This window comes from Leptonotus elevatus, chromosome 12 (genome assembly GCF_054856555.1).
Source record: "Leptonotus elevatus isolate MCC_2025b chromosome 12, RoL_Lele_1.0, whole genome shotgun sequence".
NCBI classification, from domain to species: domain Eukaryota; kingdom Metazoa; phylum Chordata; class Actinopteri; order Syngnathiformes; family Syngnathidae; genus Leptonotus; species Leptonotus elevatus.
In genome coordinates, this window is record NC_141250.1 from 1,112,501 (window position 1) to 1,126,990 (window position 14,490).

Here is a 14,490-nt window from a genome sequence, read left to right on the forward strand (position 1 = left end):
AGACCGTTGCCAATTTTGGACACCCCGAGATACTGTATCACCGTCATACTAACCAACTGATATATTTAAATTTAGCCATTTCTGGAATTTTAAAGGTATCAAGTTAGGGCTGGGCGATATAAACGGCATATTCAACATAAGGTATACATTTCGCCGAAGGTAGAGATTTTGACTTTACCGCCTTACCGTGGTAGCGCATGTTGGTGACATCATCGCATTAGGCCTGTTATGACTAGCCGATGACGTAAATACGTCGGTGCGCACAACATACTGTTGACATTTAGTGTCCCCCTCTCCCCCGGCACATGTTGACGTTGAGTGTCGACACGTTTATACTGTCAGTTGTAAACAAGAGCGCATAGCAGAAAAGAAGGAGAACAGCAGAAATGGGACGTGTCATCTGTTTACTGAGGAAGTTGTAGTCAAGCGAAGGGCAGTATTCATGACAGTAAATGGCGCCAACGCGGTGAGATCAACTTAATTTCTAAATAAACCTCACATTACCAAGTACTGTAGTATGAGATGAATGCATTATAGCGCTTTTATTTTGAAGTTTTTACCGGAAGCGTGTCGCCACGGCATAAGTCAGCATAAGGGCTGACGTGACTCGTCTATTCAGAGTTTGTGATGGCACCACACTTGCGACAGACGGCAGTAACACAACTTTGTCCTGAAATCAAGTTCAAGCTCGGGTTAAGGGCAGTAAGACATACATGCGCTGACATTACCAGCGTTTAACGGAGGCTGTCAGCTAGCAACAAGCTAGCCGCGCTAGCGAGCAGTGGTCCCCAAAGTTCCCCAAAATCGCTTATCGTCGCATAGACCAAAATCTATGGGGAGAGATTCAGAGAGGAAAATAGTGTGCTGCTAAAGCATAGTTAAAGTTTTTTTTTTTTCAACTCTTTGACTGCCAGACGTTTTGAGAAAAGGGATGCTGTGAGTGCAAGCCGATTTAAGCATTTTGACTGATCTTTCAAGTTCCACAGAAAATTTTCTGTTTGGGCTATGGAAACACACATACTACCAAATGAAAGATTGAACTCTCATCTTTCATTCAAAAGTTTGTTTCTACCTTATTCCGTTCTTCAGTAATCAACAATAGAAAATGGTTAGTTTCACCCAAATGAGCTTGTTTTGGACCAAAATATGGAGAAATCAAGCTTTTAGTGAAACGATATTATTTCATGCACTCTAGTGAATTTTACACTTCTTTTTGTCCATGAATGATGCCACAAACACCTAAATAGTGCTTTACTTCTATAAAACACTACCACCAAGAATGAAAAAGTGTTTTTTGATAGCAAAATACGTTTATTTACATTCAACAGTGTAACAATTTGACACAACAATTTGGCAAACTATTTACAAATGTGTGCAACTGTGGTACTATTTACAATTATGTGGATGTTTCAACGACAGTTTTTCTTTTTGTGTAACACTCCCCTGCGTGCAAGGAGACGCAACAGGATTTGCACAACAGATTAGTTTCACTGCGATTGCCCCTTCGCGTGCAGACGCTACACTTTCTTGCCGGCCGTTTCTGGGGAATAGCAAGTATATACTGCAGTGTGTGTTGCCATCAAGTCTACTATCAGGATCATGATACGGTTACGTTACGGTGGTGTTACGTCTGGCTTCCTCATGTCCTTCAGTTCCTATACCGGGTGGTAGATGTTCTGATCCATCTTATCCACGCCATTCATGGTGGCATCGTAGTCCAGAACCAGTGTCTTCTCCGTGATCAGACTGTACCCGCTCCTCCGATGAATATGCATTGGACTCGGGGTACTCTCCATCGTCCGATTGTGCAGAAGTGCTCGGTTGTGCTCCGCGTTTTCCGGCGTTAGCATCGCTAGCCGGTGAGGCTTTATGACGTGGTCATCGTCGCGCGTCAACGCTTCCAACTTCGGCGTCAACCTCAGGAGTCACCATCATCATCATCAATGTGCATTGGTCCGATTGAATGTCCGCTTGTGCAGAAGTGCTCGGTCGGTTGTGCTCCGCGTTTTCCGGCGTTAGCATCGCTAGCCGGTGAGGCTTTACTACGTGATCATAACGGTCAACGCTTCCAACTTCGGCGTCAAGCTCGGAGTCACCATCATCATCATCGTCGACATCAATGCGCTTTTTAGTATTGATCGATGCTTTCCGTCTTTGAAAAAAATGCTCAAGCGTGAGCTGCTTGCAACCGGTCGCCATTGTTGCTTCATCAGCCATTGTCCCCTCAACACTCTAGCTCCGCCTCACGTCTTCTACTGACGCCCACCCAATCTTGTCCAAAGAGAGTCATCGCTGCCATCTAGGGGCCAAAACGAGTCATTATACTAGCTAGATCTGCTTGATACTTTCAGCACAGCTGCCCAAGGCTTTCCTCCACCCGTTTCCAAAAAAAAACATAGTGAACGTCTTTTAGCGTCTTTGGCGCCCCTCCGTAGGTTTTTACTAAACGTTATTTAACGTTTATGGCAGTCAAAGAGTTAAAGAAAAAAAGTTGATTATCTAAAAAATGAAAAACAGTTGGTTGTTCATTATCACGTGCTGTTTGTCTTCTGTATTTATTTATTTATTTTTCCTGAGAGAGCTCAGTATTGCTTATTCGGTAATCTTACAGATTAGACATGCTCTCTTTTTTTTCTTTTTTTTCATGTGCGTGAGTATGTGCATGTGCGGGTGTGTGTGTGCATATGTGCGTGCATGTGAGTGAGTGCTCAATAATTCACCTAAAACCTATTCAAAATCCCATACCGTTCACCTAAACCGAATACTTCAGAATCCCGTTAGAATCGTGAAGTTGTCAGGAAAGTGAAAGTGAAATCCAGCACTGACCAGACATCACCTACTACCCACTGGGTTACCAACCAGAATCTTTCACCAACCCCAGAAACATCTAAATTCCAACAAATTAGGGAGACCTCAAGAGACCAAAGGAAAGACTGAGGAAAGGAAGGAAGGAAGGGTTGATGAAGCAGTGAGATCCACAGACATCAGCCTCCACCGATTCAACGACCAGAGAAAGAAGCAGATTGTGTTTGAATTTCGGTAGATGCTGGTGTGGTGGATCTGGCATGCATGAAAACCTCCACCAAAGAGGGGAGCCGTTGACCCCGGCCAGGACAGAGCAAGCACAACCCCCCAGGGCCCCCCAGGCCGCGGCAGCGCCAAGGCACAACCCCACTGGGCCCCGTAAGAGCCACCGGCCAGAGAGCAAACCCAGGAGCCAGGAGCGCCCCCCACCCCAACATGGCCCACGCCCCAAGCCCAACGCAGCAGAACGGGGCACGGCAGGGCCACCAGGCACCCCACCGGCCAACAGCCCCCCCCCCCCCCCCCCCGGCTTGTGGACGACTTGTCAAGTGGGCTAAAAAAGACGGCAATAGCAGTATTGCAAGGTGTGGACTTTGAATGATCAACAGCTTTGGCTGAGTCAGCAATTCTGTTGTCTCATGGTGGGAGCTTAACAAAGTGGGAAAGTCCCCGGTCATGGATCAGTCAAAAGATCAAGTCAGGGTCATGTTCATTTGTAAGCCTATGGTGCACGCTAGAGGCTAAAAGAAACCTAATCAGACTAATAAGTGGGTGTGGAATTATGTTAAGGAGCCAATAAAAATTAGTTATGTTAATATGATAACCCTAAAAAATGTTTGGGGCATGGGTCTAAGAAGGCTATAAAAACCAGTGCAGCTCTCTGTTCGACGGAGTTCTTAATCCCCCTGCGCAGGATGTGTCTCGCAAAATTTTTGTCTACAGCGGGACCCGGTCACCAGGACTTCCTCATTTTTTCCTCTGAAACGGACTTGCTGGACTTAGTTATTTTTGCAGCTTGCTGGACTTGGTCATTTTGCAACTCGACTGGCTAGTTTCTTTAAGTGGAGCCTCCTTTAAACATGGAACATCTGAATTATACGATCACTGCCAAGGGAACAAAATAATCCTAACCTTCAGCATCGGTCTGTTGGTAGGGCAACGGCGAGCACCCCAGGGAGGACACCCCCAGGACTATCCGCCTGCGGGCCGAGACTCCAACACAACCCTACTCCGTATCGGATAACTGGGCAGAGGTGGCAGTGGCCAGAGTTCTGCCCATAATCACCTCCCTATCGCAATCCTCCTGGATCTTAAACAGTGTGGATATCTGCTGCTCCAAATTTAGCTACTCTTTGGCTCAAACCTGCAGGATGACGTACAGGTGAGTGGAGGCATATTGCGCCCCTAAAGCTGGGGGGCTAGTCCGCCTGAGTCCGCAGCTGTTCAGATTTGAACGGCCGACTTAAAAAAAGCCAGATAAAAAGCTCAGGAGGAACAATGTTAAAAGTGCTCTCCCTAGGAGCAGTATAAAAACAGAAAGGCAAAATGTTTTGATCAGAGAGCCGAGCTCTCAGCACGCATTTCAACCAAACTCTCTCATTTTCTCTAGTCCACATATCACACGCGCGCACACGTACACACACGCGCGCACACACACACACACACGCGCGCAAACGATGATGTAGAGATGCTTACCTCATGCACATTCATAAAGAGCCTGTGGATGATGCCACCAACCTTTCCCTGACCAGCTCCACTCACCACAACTTCTGGCTCTTCTAGCAGAGAGTTAAGAAAACTGAAAATGCAAAGAAAAGTCAAGTGATCAAATGGTCAAGTGATCAAACTTAAATGCTGACAGATTCAGCAATGACCCCAATTATTTCCCAAATATCCTCCTTCACCCATAATTTATTTTCACTGTGGGCCATGTTATGGCTGCCCTCAGGAAGCCAGTTCTTACATAACTGTATTGTTTATAGTGTAAAAAAATGCCTAGCAGGAATTAGAACTGCTCTATAAAGCAGCTGAATGACAAAATTCACAATAGGTATTTGATCCATGGCTCAACCAATACATTCCCTGATTTAATTAAAAGTGGTAAATAAACGGTCCACTTCATCTGCTGTTTACGTCTTGACATAATGAGATGGATAGTAAAGATGATGATAATAATATTTACCGTATTTTCACTACTATAAGTCACACTTAAAACGGCGCGCCTTATAATGAGGTGCGTCTTTTGTGTGCACCAAGTTCCAAAATCTGTAAATGTTGTAATGTTGTGCAACTTTGGCACTCCGCTTGACTGTCTGTGTGGGAGTGTCTCGGCCGAGTGCTTCTACACAGAGAGACAGTCAGCAGTGCCTACATATTGCTTATTTACAGTTAATCCGGCCCTGGTTGAGGACTGGCAGGCATGAGAACCCTTAAAGACTCTACTGAAAGTTGACGCGAGTCTGATGGGTTCTCATGCCTGCCAGTCCTCAATCAGGGCCGGGTTAAGATACAATACGACATCTTGGTGCCCACTGCTTTTGCTTTATGGAACTGCTAGAGCACGGCACAATTTGTGAATGGTTTGTGCATGCTTGGGCGAAACGTGTCTGCTGCTTGCGCTAATAGAGCTTTAGCAAAAGAAGGTATCATTTCTGAGGAGCTGCACAAGAACGAGACTGACTCTGACAATACTACAATGACGAAAGGGAACCGGGCGTGTTTGACGGAGAACTAGCCCAGCTGTTCTGTTCAGATACAGAAGATGAGGACTTTTGAGGGATTTGTGGATGAGGGTTGATTAAAAGTAACGTGAGTACATTGTTAAATATTTCAAGTACAACAAAACTTACTGTTTACATTGTTAAATACTTCAATAAAGTACAACCGAACTCAGTTTTGCTACGCTGCCTTTTATAAAAACATACATTAACATGCATGCTAGCGTATGTTTTAATGTGAAAGCATGCTACCATATGTTTTGAGCTAGCGTAACTGTGCCTGCACCCAATAGTGCGGTGCGCCTTATTGGTGTGTTAAATACAGAAATAGCACCCGTAACGGAGACTGCGCCTTTTAATGTCAGTCGTCGTGAAAATACGGTATGCCATCTACCAATCCAGAGGCACTGAGCCTGATGCCCATTGATGTTGCAGAGATGTGTCTAAAGCCCCCCTCCCACTGAGTTGTGAACGTTGCCGAACGCTGAGAAAATTGCGTTTCGCCAGAGTTCAACAGGGTTCGGAATTAGTCCAAATATGTTGCATTTGTGTTCGTAATTATTGGTAGTTAATTGTTGTTAATAGTTGTCGACATTGTTGCCAATCCATCGTTTCGCCAAGATGCGCATTTGCTCGTAATGTCGTCGTAATTCACCGTAATTATGTTGGCAAAGATCTACATAGGCCACTGTTCATAAATTCACGCTGACTTCCGTGTACTACACAGAGAGCGCTTGTGTTTGCTGTTTGTCAGGCTCTGCCCGCGTGCCGTGATTTCCAAAAGCACTAGTCTGTTGCACTATATGAAACGCTGGCCCACCATATCCCCAGTCAAAGCACCTATTGAACCCATCACAAAAATTCATTTACATGTTTCTGTTGTGTTTACACTCTGGAATAAAGGTCCAATTTGTGATCAAAAATAGGACAGAACCCTTGGATCAATTTCAACCAAATTTTAGGTTATGTGTATTTAATAATAATAAAAATAAAAAATAAACTATTTTAATCCACCAATTTAAAATCTTTCTTCCAGGGAGAACACTTGGAAATTGAATGCTGGAGATAGCGCACCTTTTTATATGGGCTGCTCCAGCCCAACCTACTTCTCCAGGAAGTCTCGAAAATTGTTAAATAGTTGCAAATAGTCTGAAATGGTGGCAAATACATCGCAAATATGTCTCAATTAGTTGCAATTTGTTGCCGTCATCAAAAATTTTACAAAATTCGCGCGTTGTTTCAAAGGTTGTCAGAAATCGTGCAAATGTGTCACATTCACAATATGCCGGTAATGTCACAGACGACAACCTCAAAATTTGCGAATGTTGCAGATTGTGTTTGGCCGGGCACAATGGGTGTAGGCACAGCCACCAGGCACTTGCCAACGAGCCCCACCACCAGATGTAGGCCCCGGAAAAACTTAGTCCAAGCAATTTCTCATCATAGGGGGTTTACATACTGTGATTTATCTGATTTCTCACCGAGGACCTGTTTGCTATGGTTGACCCTGCGAGGGGCATAAAGCCCCAGACAACAACAACCTAGGATCATTGGGACATACATATCGCTCCACTGCAACAAGGTGGCGGCTTAGGCATTTTTAAGCCCAAGACTATAGAATTAGTGCCACTGTTCAGACCGCCAGGGTAGCTTGTCCCTCGGAATCCTCGTGTTCGCACGAGTGGGTTCTGAGGGATCGTCTTCAAGTTCCGGGTTCCATGCCCTTTTATACACACGGCACGGATCACCCAGACGACGAGGACTACGTGTCCTTTTGGTATGTATTCTCGTCTGCACGCGCAGACTGCACTTTTGGTGTTCAGCACCGCCACACCTGGCGGTCATTCGGGACTCATAGAACCGTAGTTACATACGTACATAACTGTCGTTTTACCGAACCTACCGTCTTAGAAAAATAGCCAGCAAAATAACTCATATTTCATAAGAAATTATATCACCATGGTGCCAAAGGTAATATTTAATCACATATATGCCTTAAGTTAACAGTGGAAGTGCTTAAAGTACGGTGATACAGACCCTTTAAAGGCTGAGGAAACCTTCTGCAGTTGTTTTGCATTAACTAGCTGGCAAGACTGAGACACAGGGAGCCTACAATATTCAATATTACCTTTGTTACAATATTCTAATTTCGTGAAACTCCGGATTTTGTGTATTTCTGCTGTAATCATCAAAATTTAAATAAAGGCCTGAAATATTTCACTTTGTGTGTGGTGAACTAATAGAACATCAAAGTTTCACTTTTTGAAACAAATTATTGAAATAAATGGACTTTTCCTCATTATTCAAATTTTTTGACCAGCACCTGTATAACTTACTGTCTTAGTTTCTCTCTTTCCTCTTCATTCTCAGCCTCTGCAATACCAAACTTTGTCTTGAGAGACCGAAACTGGGCGATGACCATCTCCATGGCAATTAAAAAGTCAATGCAATCCTAAAGGAAGGGAAATGTCAGAAATGAATGAAATTCGAGCAGGATAAAATTCAAACCAATCATGTCTTAAAATAAACGTGCTGAAACTGAAACACACCATTGAATATAAATACAATGAACACAGTCTAATAATAGGTCTTATTTGCACTTTGTGTTTTTCTTTGTGAAGTTTCATGTTTATCGGCGCTCCTGTGTTCAAGCTTGAGCTTGTATCGTATCGCTTACTTGTTGTTTGTGACAATAGATTTTATTCTTTTTTTTCCCCCCCCTTGAGAGAGCTCAGTATTGTTCATTCGGTAATCTTACCGATTCGACATGTCATCATCATTGCTCTTTCTCTCTTTTTTTTTTGTATGTGCGTATGTGCGTGTGCAGGTGTGTGTGTGCATGTGCGCGTGCGTGTGTGCTCATTAATTCACCTAAAACCTATTAAAAATCCCATACCGTTCACCTAAACCGAATACTTCCGAATCCCGCTAGACTCGTGAAGTTGTCAGGAAAGTGAAAGTGAAATCAGGATCAAAGAAAAGAAAGAAAAGGGAAATCCAGCACCGACCAGACATCACCTACTACCCACCGGGTTAGCAACCAGAATCTTTCACCAACCCCAGAAACATCTAAATTCCAACAAATTAGGGAGACCGCAAAAGACCAAAGGAGAGACTGAGGAAAGGAAGGAAGGAAGGGTTGATGAAGCAGAGTGAGATCCACAGACATCAGCCTCCACCGATTCAATGACCAGAGAAAGAAGCAGATTGTGTTTGAATTTCGGTAGATGCTGGTGTGGTGGATCTGGCATGCATGAAAACCTCCACCAAAGAGGGGAGCCGTTGACCCCGGCCAGGACAGAGTAAGCACAACCCCCCAGGGCCCCACAGGGGCCACCGGCCGGAGAGCAAACCCAGGAGCCAGGAATCCGAAGGGGCATCAGAAAACAACTGATTTTATAAATACAATGTATAGTAATAATTTATTCCCTGTAATTATGAAACCTAACAAAATAAAAATGTATACAGCTACACTAATAGATAACATATTCATAAATAAAATTGACCATAAAATAGAAAGTGGACTTCTTATTAATGATATAAATGTTCATCTTCTGGTCTTTGCAATCTTCCAAGACTATTTTGATAAAAAAATAAAACCAACAATAACTTACACATCAGAAACCAGACTAAGAACACAACGCTCCATGGCTGCCTTCAAGTTGGATTTAGAAAAATATAATTGGTCTGAGGTCTATTCAAATGATGATCTCAATATCGCATACAGTGCATTTTAGTCTACCATTATTTCTCTATACAATAAACATTGTCCAATAATGAAAGTCACAAGAAAATATAAAGGTCTAAATAAGGCATGGATGATGAAGGGGATAGAGAATGCATGTAAAAAGATTTTTTTTTTATACAAAATATTTATTAAATTGAGAACTACGGAAGCTGAAATAAAGTACAAGACGTACAAAAATAAACTATTGAATATTATACGAACAAGTAAGAAAGAAATATGGAAAATACTAAATCATGTAGTTACAAAAACCTAAAAAAAATAGATGAAGAGCATTTGATAAAAGATAAAAATTTTGTTATTAAATTTTTTTTAGACATAGCTAATGATTTTAATGAGTATTTTGTTAATGTTGGCAGTAATTTGGCAAAAGAAATCCCTGAGCCAAAAAAAACATAATAATGATAATTAATCTACTATGTGGCTTAATGCTGTTAATGATACAGAATAATTCAATGTTAAAATATTAAAAAATAAAAAGTCCACTGACTGCTTCAACATTGATATGACATTAGTAAAAAGTATTATATAATATGTTGTGCAACCTTTCACATATATATGTAATTTGTCGTTTTAAGCCGGTATATTTCCATCAAAAATGAAAATAGCAAAAGTTATTCCAATTCATAAAAATTGAGAAAAACATATTTTCACTAATTATAGACCAATATCACTGCTTCCACAGTACTCAACAATTCTAGAAAACATATTTTTATATAGATTGGACAATTTCATTGAAAAACATAAGCTTTTAGGTGAAAATCAATATGGGTTTAGTGAAAAACGGACCACCTCAATGGCAGTCATTGAACTCGTAGAAACAATATCTACTAACATAGATAATAAAACAATTACTGTTGGAAGTTTTATAGATAAAAAAAAAAAAAGCATTTGATACTATAGATCATTCTATACTAATAAATAAATTAGAAAGATAAGGCATAAGAGGTTTGGTATATAAATGGATGAAAAGTTATTTGGATAACAGTGTTATGAAAAACAATTATTCAGTACATATTAACATACTGTAAGTTTATAGCCTACTGTATTGTGGACACCTGTATTTTCTTTAACAAAGGGCGTTTCATTCCTTGGAAAGAAAGCAATACCAAAGTAAACCTTGAACTGATATGCTTGCTCAGAACAGACTGTTTCCCTTCCTGCCTAAGCTGATCCTCCCTTCTCCTCCCAAATTCCTAACTAGGCAGCATAGTTAGGAATTATTTCTGATGCACTCTCTCACAGACCACGACCTTGTAAACTGCTCTGTGAGACTAGTGTATATTTGAAGCTTCAAATATAAAGGAACCCAAATGACAAATCGTTTTCCAGACTGTTTCATTCATCTCGCCGAACTGCTGAAAATTCCACAACAATAGATATCAGTACTTACAGTTTGGCAATATACAATCAAAAGGGTCTGTGCTAGGCCCCAAATTATTTATTTTGTGTATAAATGATATATGTTGTGTCTCAAAAATATTCAAAAGTGTCTTATTCGCCGATGACACAACTCTCTACTGTTCAACAGAAAACCTGAAGTAGCTTCTGACAACTGTGGAGTATGAATTAAACATATTTAAAAAATTGGTTTGATATGAACAAATGATCACTTAACTTAAATAAAACAAAGTATATATTGTTTGGTACTAGACAAACCACACAACAGGTCAAAATTATGGTAAATTTAATTTAAATAGAAAGATTGTATGAAAATAAATTTCTTGGAGTAGTTATTGATAAAAAATTATGTTGAAAGTCACACATAATGTCAAAAGGAAAATGTCAAAAATTATAGGGATACTCTCTAAAACTAAAGATGCCTTGAATAAGAAATCATTATACACATTATATTGTTCATTATGATCACCATATCTGACCTATTGTATGGAAATCTGGGTAAACACATAAAACAAATACCGATCCTGTTTTCAAACTGCAAAAAAGAGCCATAAGATTTATTAATCAATCAAAATATACAGAACCAACTCATTCTCTATTTATTAAATCAAATTCAAAATAGCACAAATAATGAATAAAGTACACAACAATCTACTCTGCCACAGTACTCAGAAGCTGTTTGATATTAGAGACTCCTTATAACATAAGGGGTAAAAAAATAAAACAAGAACAAATATTAACTCTTTGACCGCCAAAAACGTTTAATAACGTTTAGTAAAATCCAAATGAGTGCCGCCAAAAACGTTAAAAGACGTTCACTATGTTTTTTTGGGGGGAAACGGGTGGAGGAAAGCCTTGGCCAGCTGTGCTGAAAGTATCAAGCAGATAGAGTTAGTATAATGACTATTTATGGGCACTAGATGGCAGCGATGACTCTCTTTGGACAAGATCGGGTAGGAGTCAGTAGAAGACGTGAGGCGGAGCTAGAGTGTTGAGGGGAGAATGGCTGAGGAAGCGAAAATGCCGACCAAGCAGCTCATGCTTGAGCATTTTTTTCAAAGACGAAAAAGCATCAACCAATGCTAAAGAGCACATTGATTTTTTTTTTTTTCTCTTCTTAAGAGCTCAGTATTGTTCATTCGGAAATGTTATCATCATTGCTCTTTTATTTTTATTTTATTTTTTTATTATTATTATTTTTTATATATATATATATATAATTTATTTTTATTTTATTTATTTTTTTGTGCGTGCGTGCGTGCGTGTATTTGTTAGCTCACCAGAAAACCTATTAGAAAAAATCTCATACCGTTCACCTAAACCGAACACCAGGAGACCCGAGGGGACCAAAGAAAACCAAGGAAGGTGAAATCCAGCACCGACCAGACACCCCCCACCAGAACTCCTCCCCAGCCCAAGAAACATCCAGACCCCAACAAATCCAAAAAACATAAAATCAGGGAGGCCTCAAGAGACCAAAGGAGAGACCGAGAAAAGGAAGGAAGGACAGACGAAGCCGCGTGAGATCCGCAGACACCAGCCTCCACCGATTCAATAACCTGAGGAGGAAACAGATTGTGTCTGAGTTTCGGTAGATGCTGGTGTGGTGGATCTGGCATGCATGAAAATCTCCACCAAAGAGGGGAGCCGTCGACCCCCGCCGGAACAGAGCAAGCGCAACACCTCAGGGCCCCCCAGGCCGCGGCAGCGCCAAAGGACGACCCCCGGGCCCCGCCAGGGCCACCGGCCGGAGAGCAAACCCAGGAGCAGGAGCGCCCCCCGCCCCAACACGGCCCGCGCCCCCGGCCCAACGCAGCAGGACGGGGCACTGCAGGCCCACCAGGCACCCCACCGGCCCCCAACCCCCGCACCCCCCACGACCCCCCCGACCGAACCGAGCACTTCTGCACAGGCGGACGTTCAATCGGACGATGAAGAGTACCCCGAGTCCAATGCATATTCATCGGAGTGGGTACAGTCTGAACACGGAGAAGACACTGGTTCTGGACTACGATGCCACCATGAATGGAGTGGATAAGATGGATCAGAACATTTCTTACCACCCGGTATAGGAACTGAAGGACATGAGGAAGCCAGACGTAACACCAGGTCACCGTATCATAATCCTGAGAGTAGACTTGATGACAACATGGCCAAACACACACTGCAGTATATACCTGCTACTCCCTGGAAAACAAGGCCGGCAAGAAAGTATAGGGTCTGTACGCGAAGGGGCAATCGCAGTGAAACTAATCACAAATCAAGCAGGTGCAAATCCTGCTGCGTCCCCTTGCACGCAGGGGAGTTTTACATAATATACCACACAAAAAGAAAAACTGTGTAGTTGAAACATCCACACAATTGTAAATAGTACCACAGTTGCACACATTTGTAAATAGTTTGCCAAATTTTTTTGTCAAATTGTTACACTGTTGAATGTAAATAAACGTATTTTGCTATCAAAAAACACTTTTTCATTGTTGGTGGTAGCGTTTTACAGAAGTAAAGCACTGTTTAGGTGTTTGTGGCATCATTCATGGACAAAAAGAAGTGTAAAATTCACTAGAGTGCATGAAATAATATCGTTTCACAAAAAGCTTGATTTCTCCGTATTTTAGTCCAAAACAGAGCATTTGGGTGAAACTAACCTATTTTCTATTGTTGATTTTTTATGATGAAAGATGAGAGTTCAATCTTTCATTTGGTAGTATCTGTGTTTCCATAGTCCAAACACAACATTTTCTGTGGACCTTGAAAGATCAGTCAAAATGCTTAAATCAGCTGGCACCCACATGTTCTCTTTTCTGAAAATGCTAGGCAGTCAAAGAGTTAAGCAAAAGTGTGTTTCTGTAAAAAGTGTTAATTTATGGAATAATTTTGGAACTGATCTGCTAAGATGTCAGTCACTTGTGGAATTAAACTTTTTTTTTTAAAAGCAAAGTTTTAAAAAAAATACATCAGACATGAGCTGTTAAAATTGTACATATGCTGTAATTTCTTTAGCTGTATCGGTATGAGTGTAATGAAAATTGTATATGTGAGTATGATTTATAAATGTATTATGGTTTATGCCTATGAATTTCATGTACATATGTCGCTGGCAAATGTGCGTATGTTAAAGTGCACTTGTATATATGACTAGGTTTATACATTTCCTTTTGCTAAAATACATTAACTTGATCATTTTACCAACATAAAACGAATAAGGGGTAGGACAAGATACGTTTTTAACTTCCTCCTACCCTAGTACTTTTCTTTCTTCCTATTGTTGTTTTTCTTTTTTTACTTCAACTTATATTTTGAACGTGTAATGTGTTTTCTTTATGTTCATATGTTCAATAAAACCATAAACCAAACCAACCAAGTATGCACATGTTTTTTTCCGTCAGGGTTTGTTCAAGGTTACAAAGACATTCGCAAACAGTTTTAACAGTTTTTGTTGAACATGTTCAAAATTTGATTGTGACAAGAAAAACTGGGGCTGACCTGGTTGACTCGCCTCTACAACATTGCATGGACATCGGGATTGGCAGACCGGGTTTATGGTCCCCCTTTTTAACTCTTTGACTGCCAGACGTTTTCAGAAAAGGGATGCTGTGAGTGCCAGCCGATTTAAACATTTTGACTGATCTTTCAAGGTCCACAAAAGATTTTCTGTTTGGACTATGGAAACACACATACTACCAAATGAAAGATTGAACTCCCATCTTTCATCAGAAAAAAAAAGTTTGTTTCTACCTTATTCCGTTCTTCAGTAATCAACAATAGAAAATGGTTAGTTTCACCCAAATGCTCTTGTGTTTTGGACCAAAATACGGAGAA

At 41.1% G+C, this 14,490-nt stretch overlaps 1 protein-coding gene across 1 annotated transcript in view; it reads right to left on the minus strand.

Moving 5' to 3' along the window:
- Nucleotides 1–14,490, minus strand: part of rab3gap1 (RAB3 GTPase activating protein subunit 1) — a 120,184-nt gene that overhangs the window by 3,045 nt on the left and 102,649 nt on the right. The window contains 2 exon segments of the mRNA XM_086091727.1: nt 4,501–4,603; nt 7,859–7,974. Coding sequence (XP_085947853.1) covers nt 4,501–4,603; nt 7,859–7,974 — 219 coding nt within the window.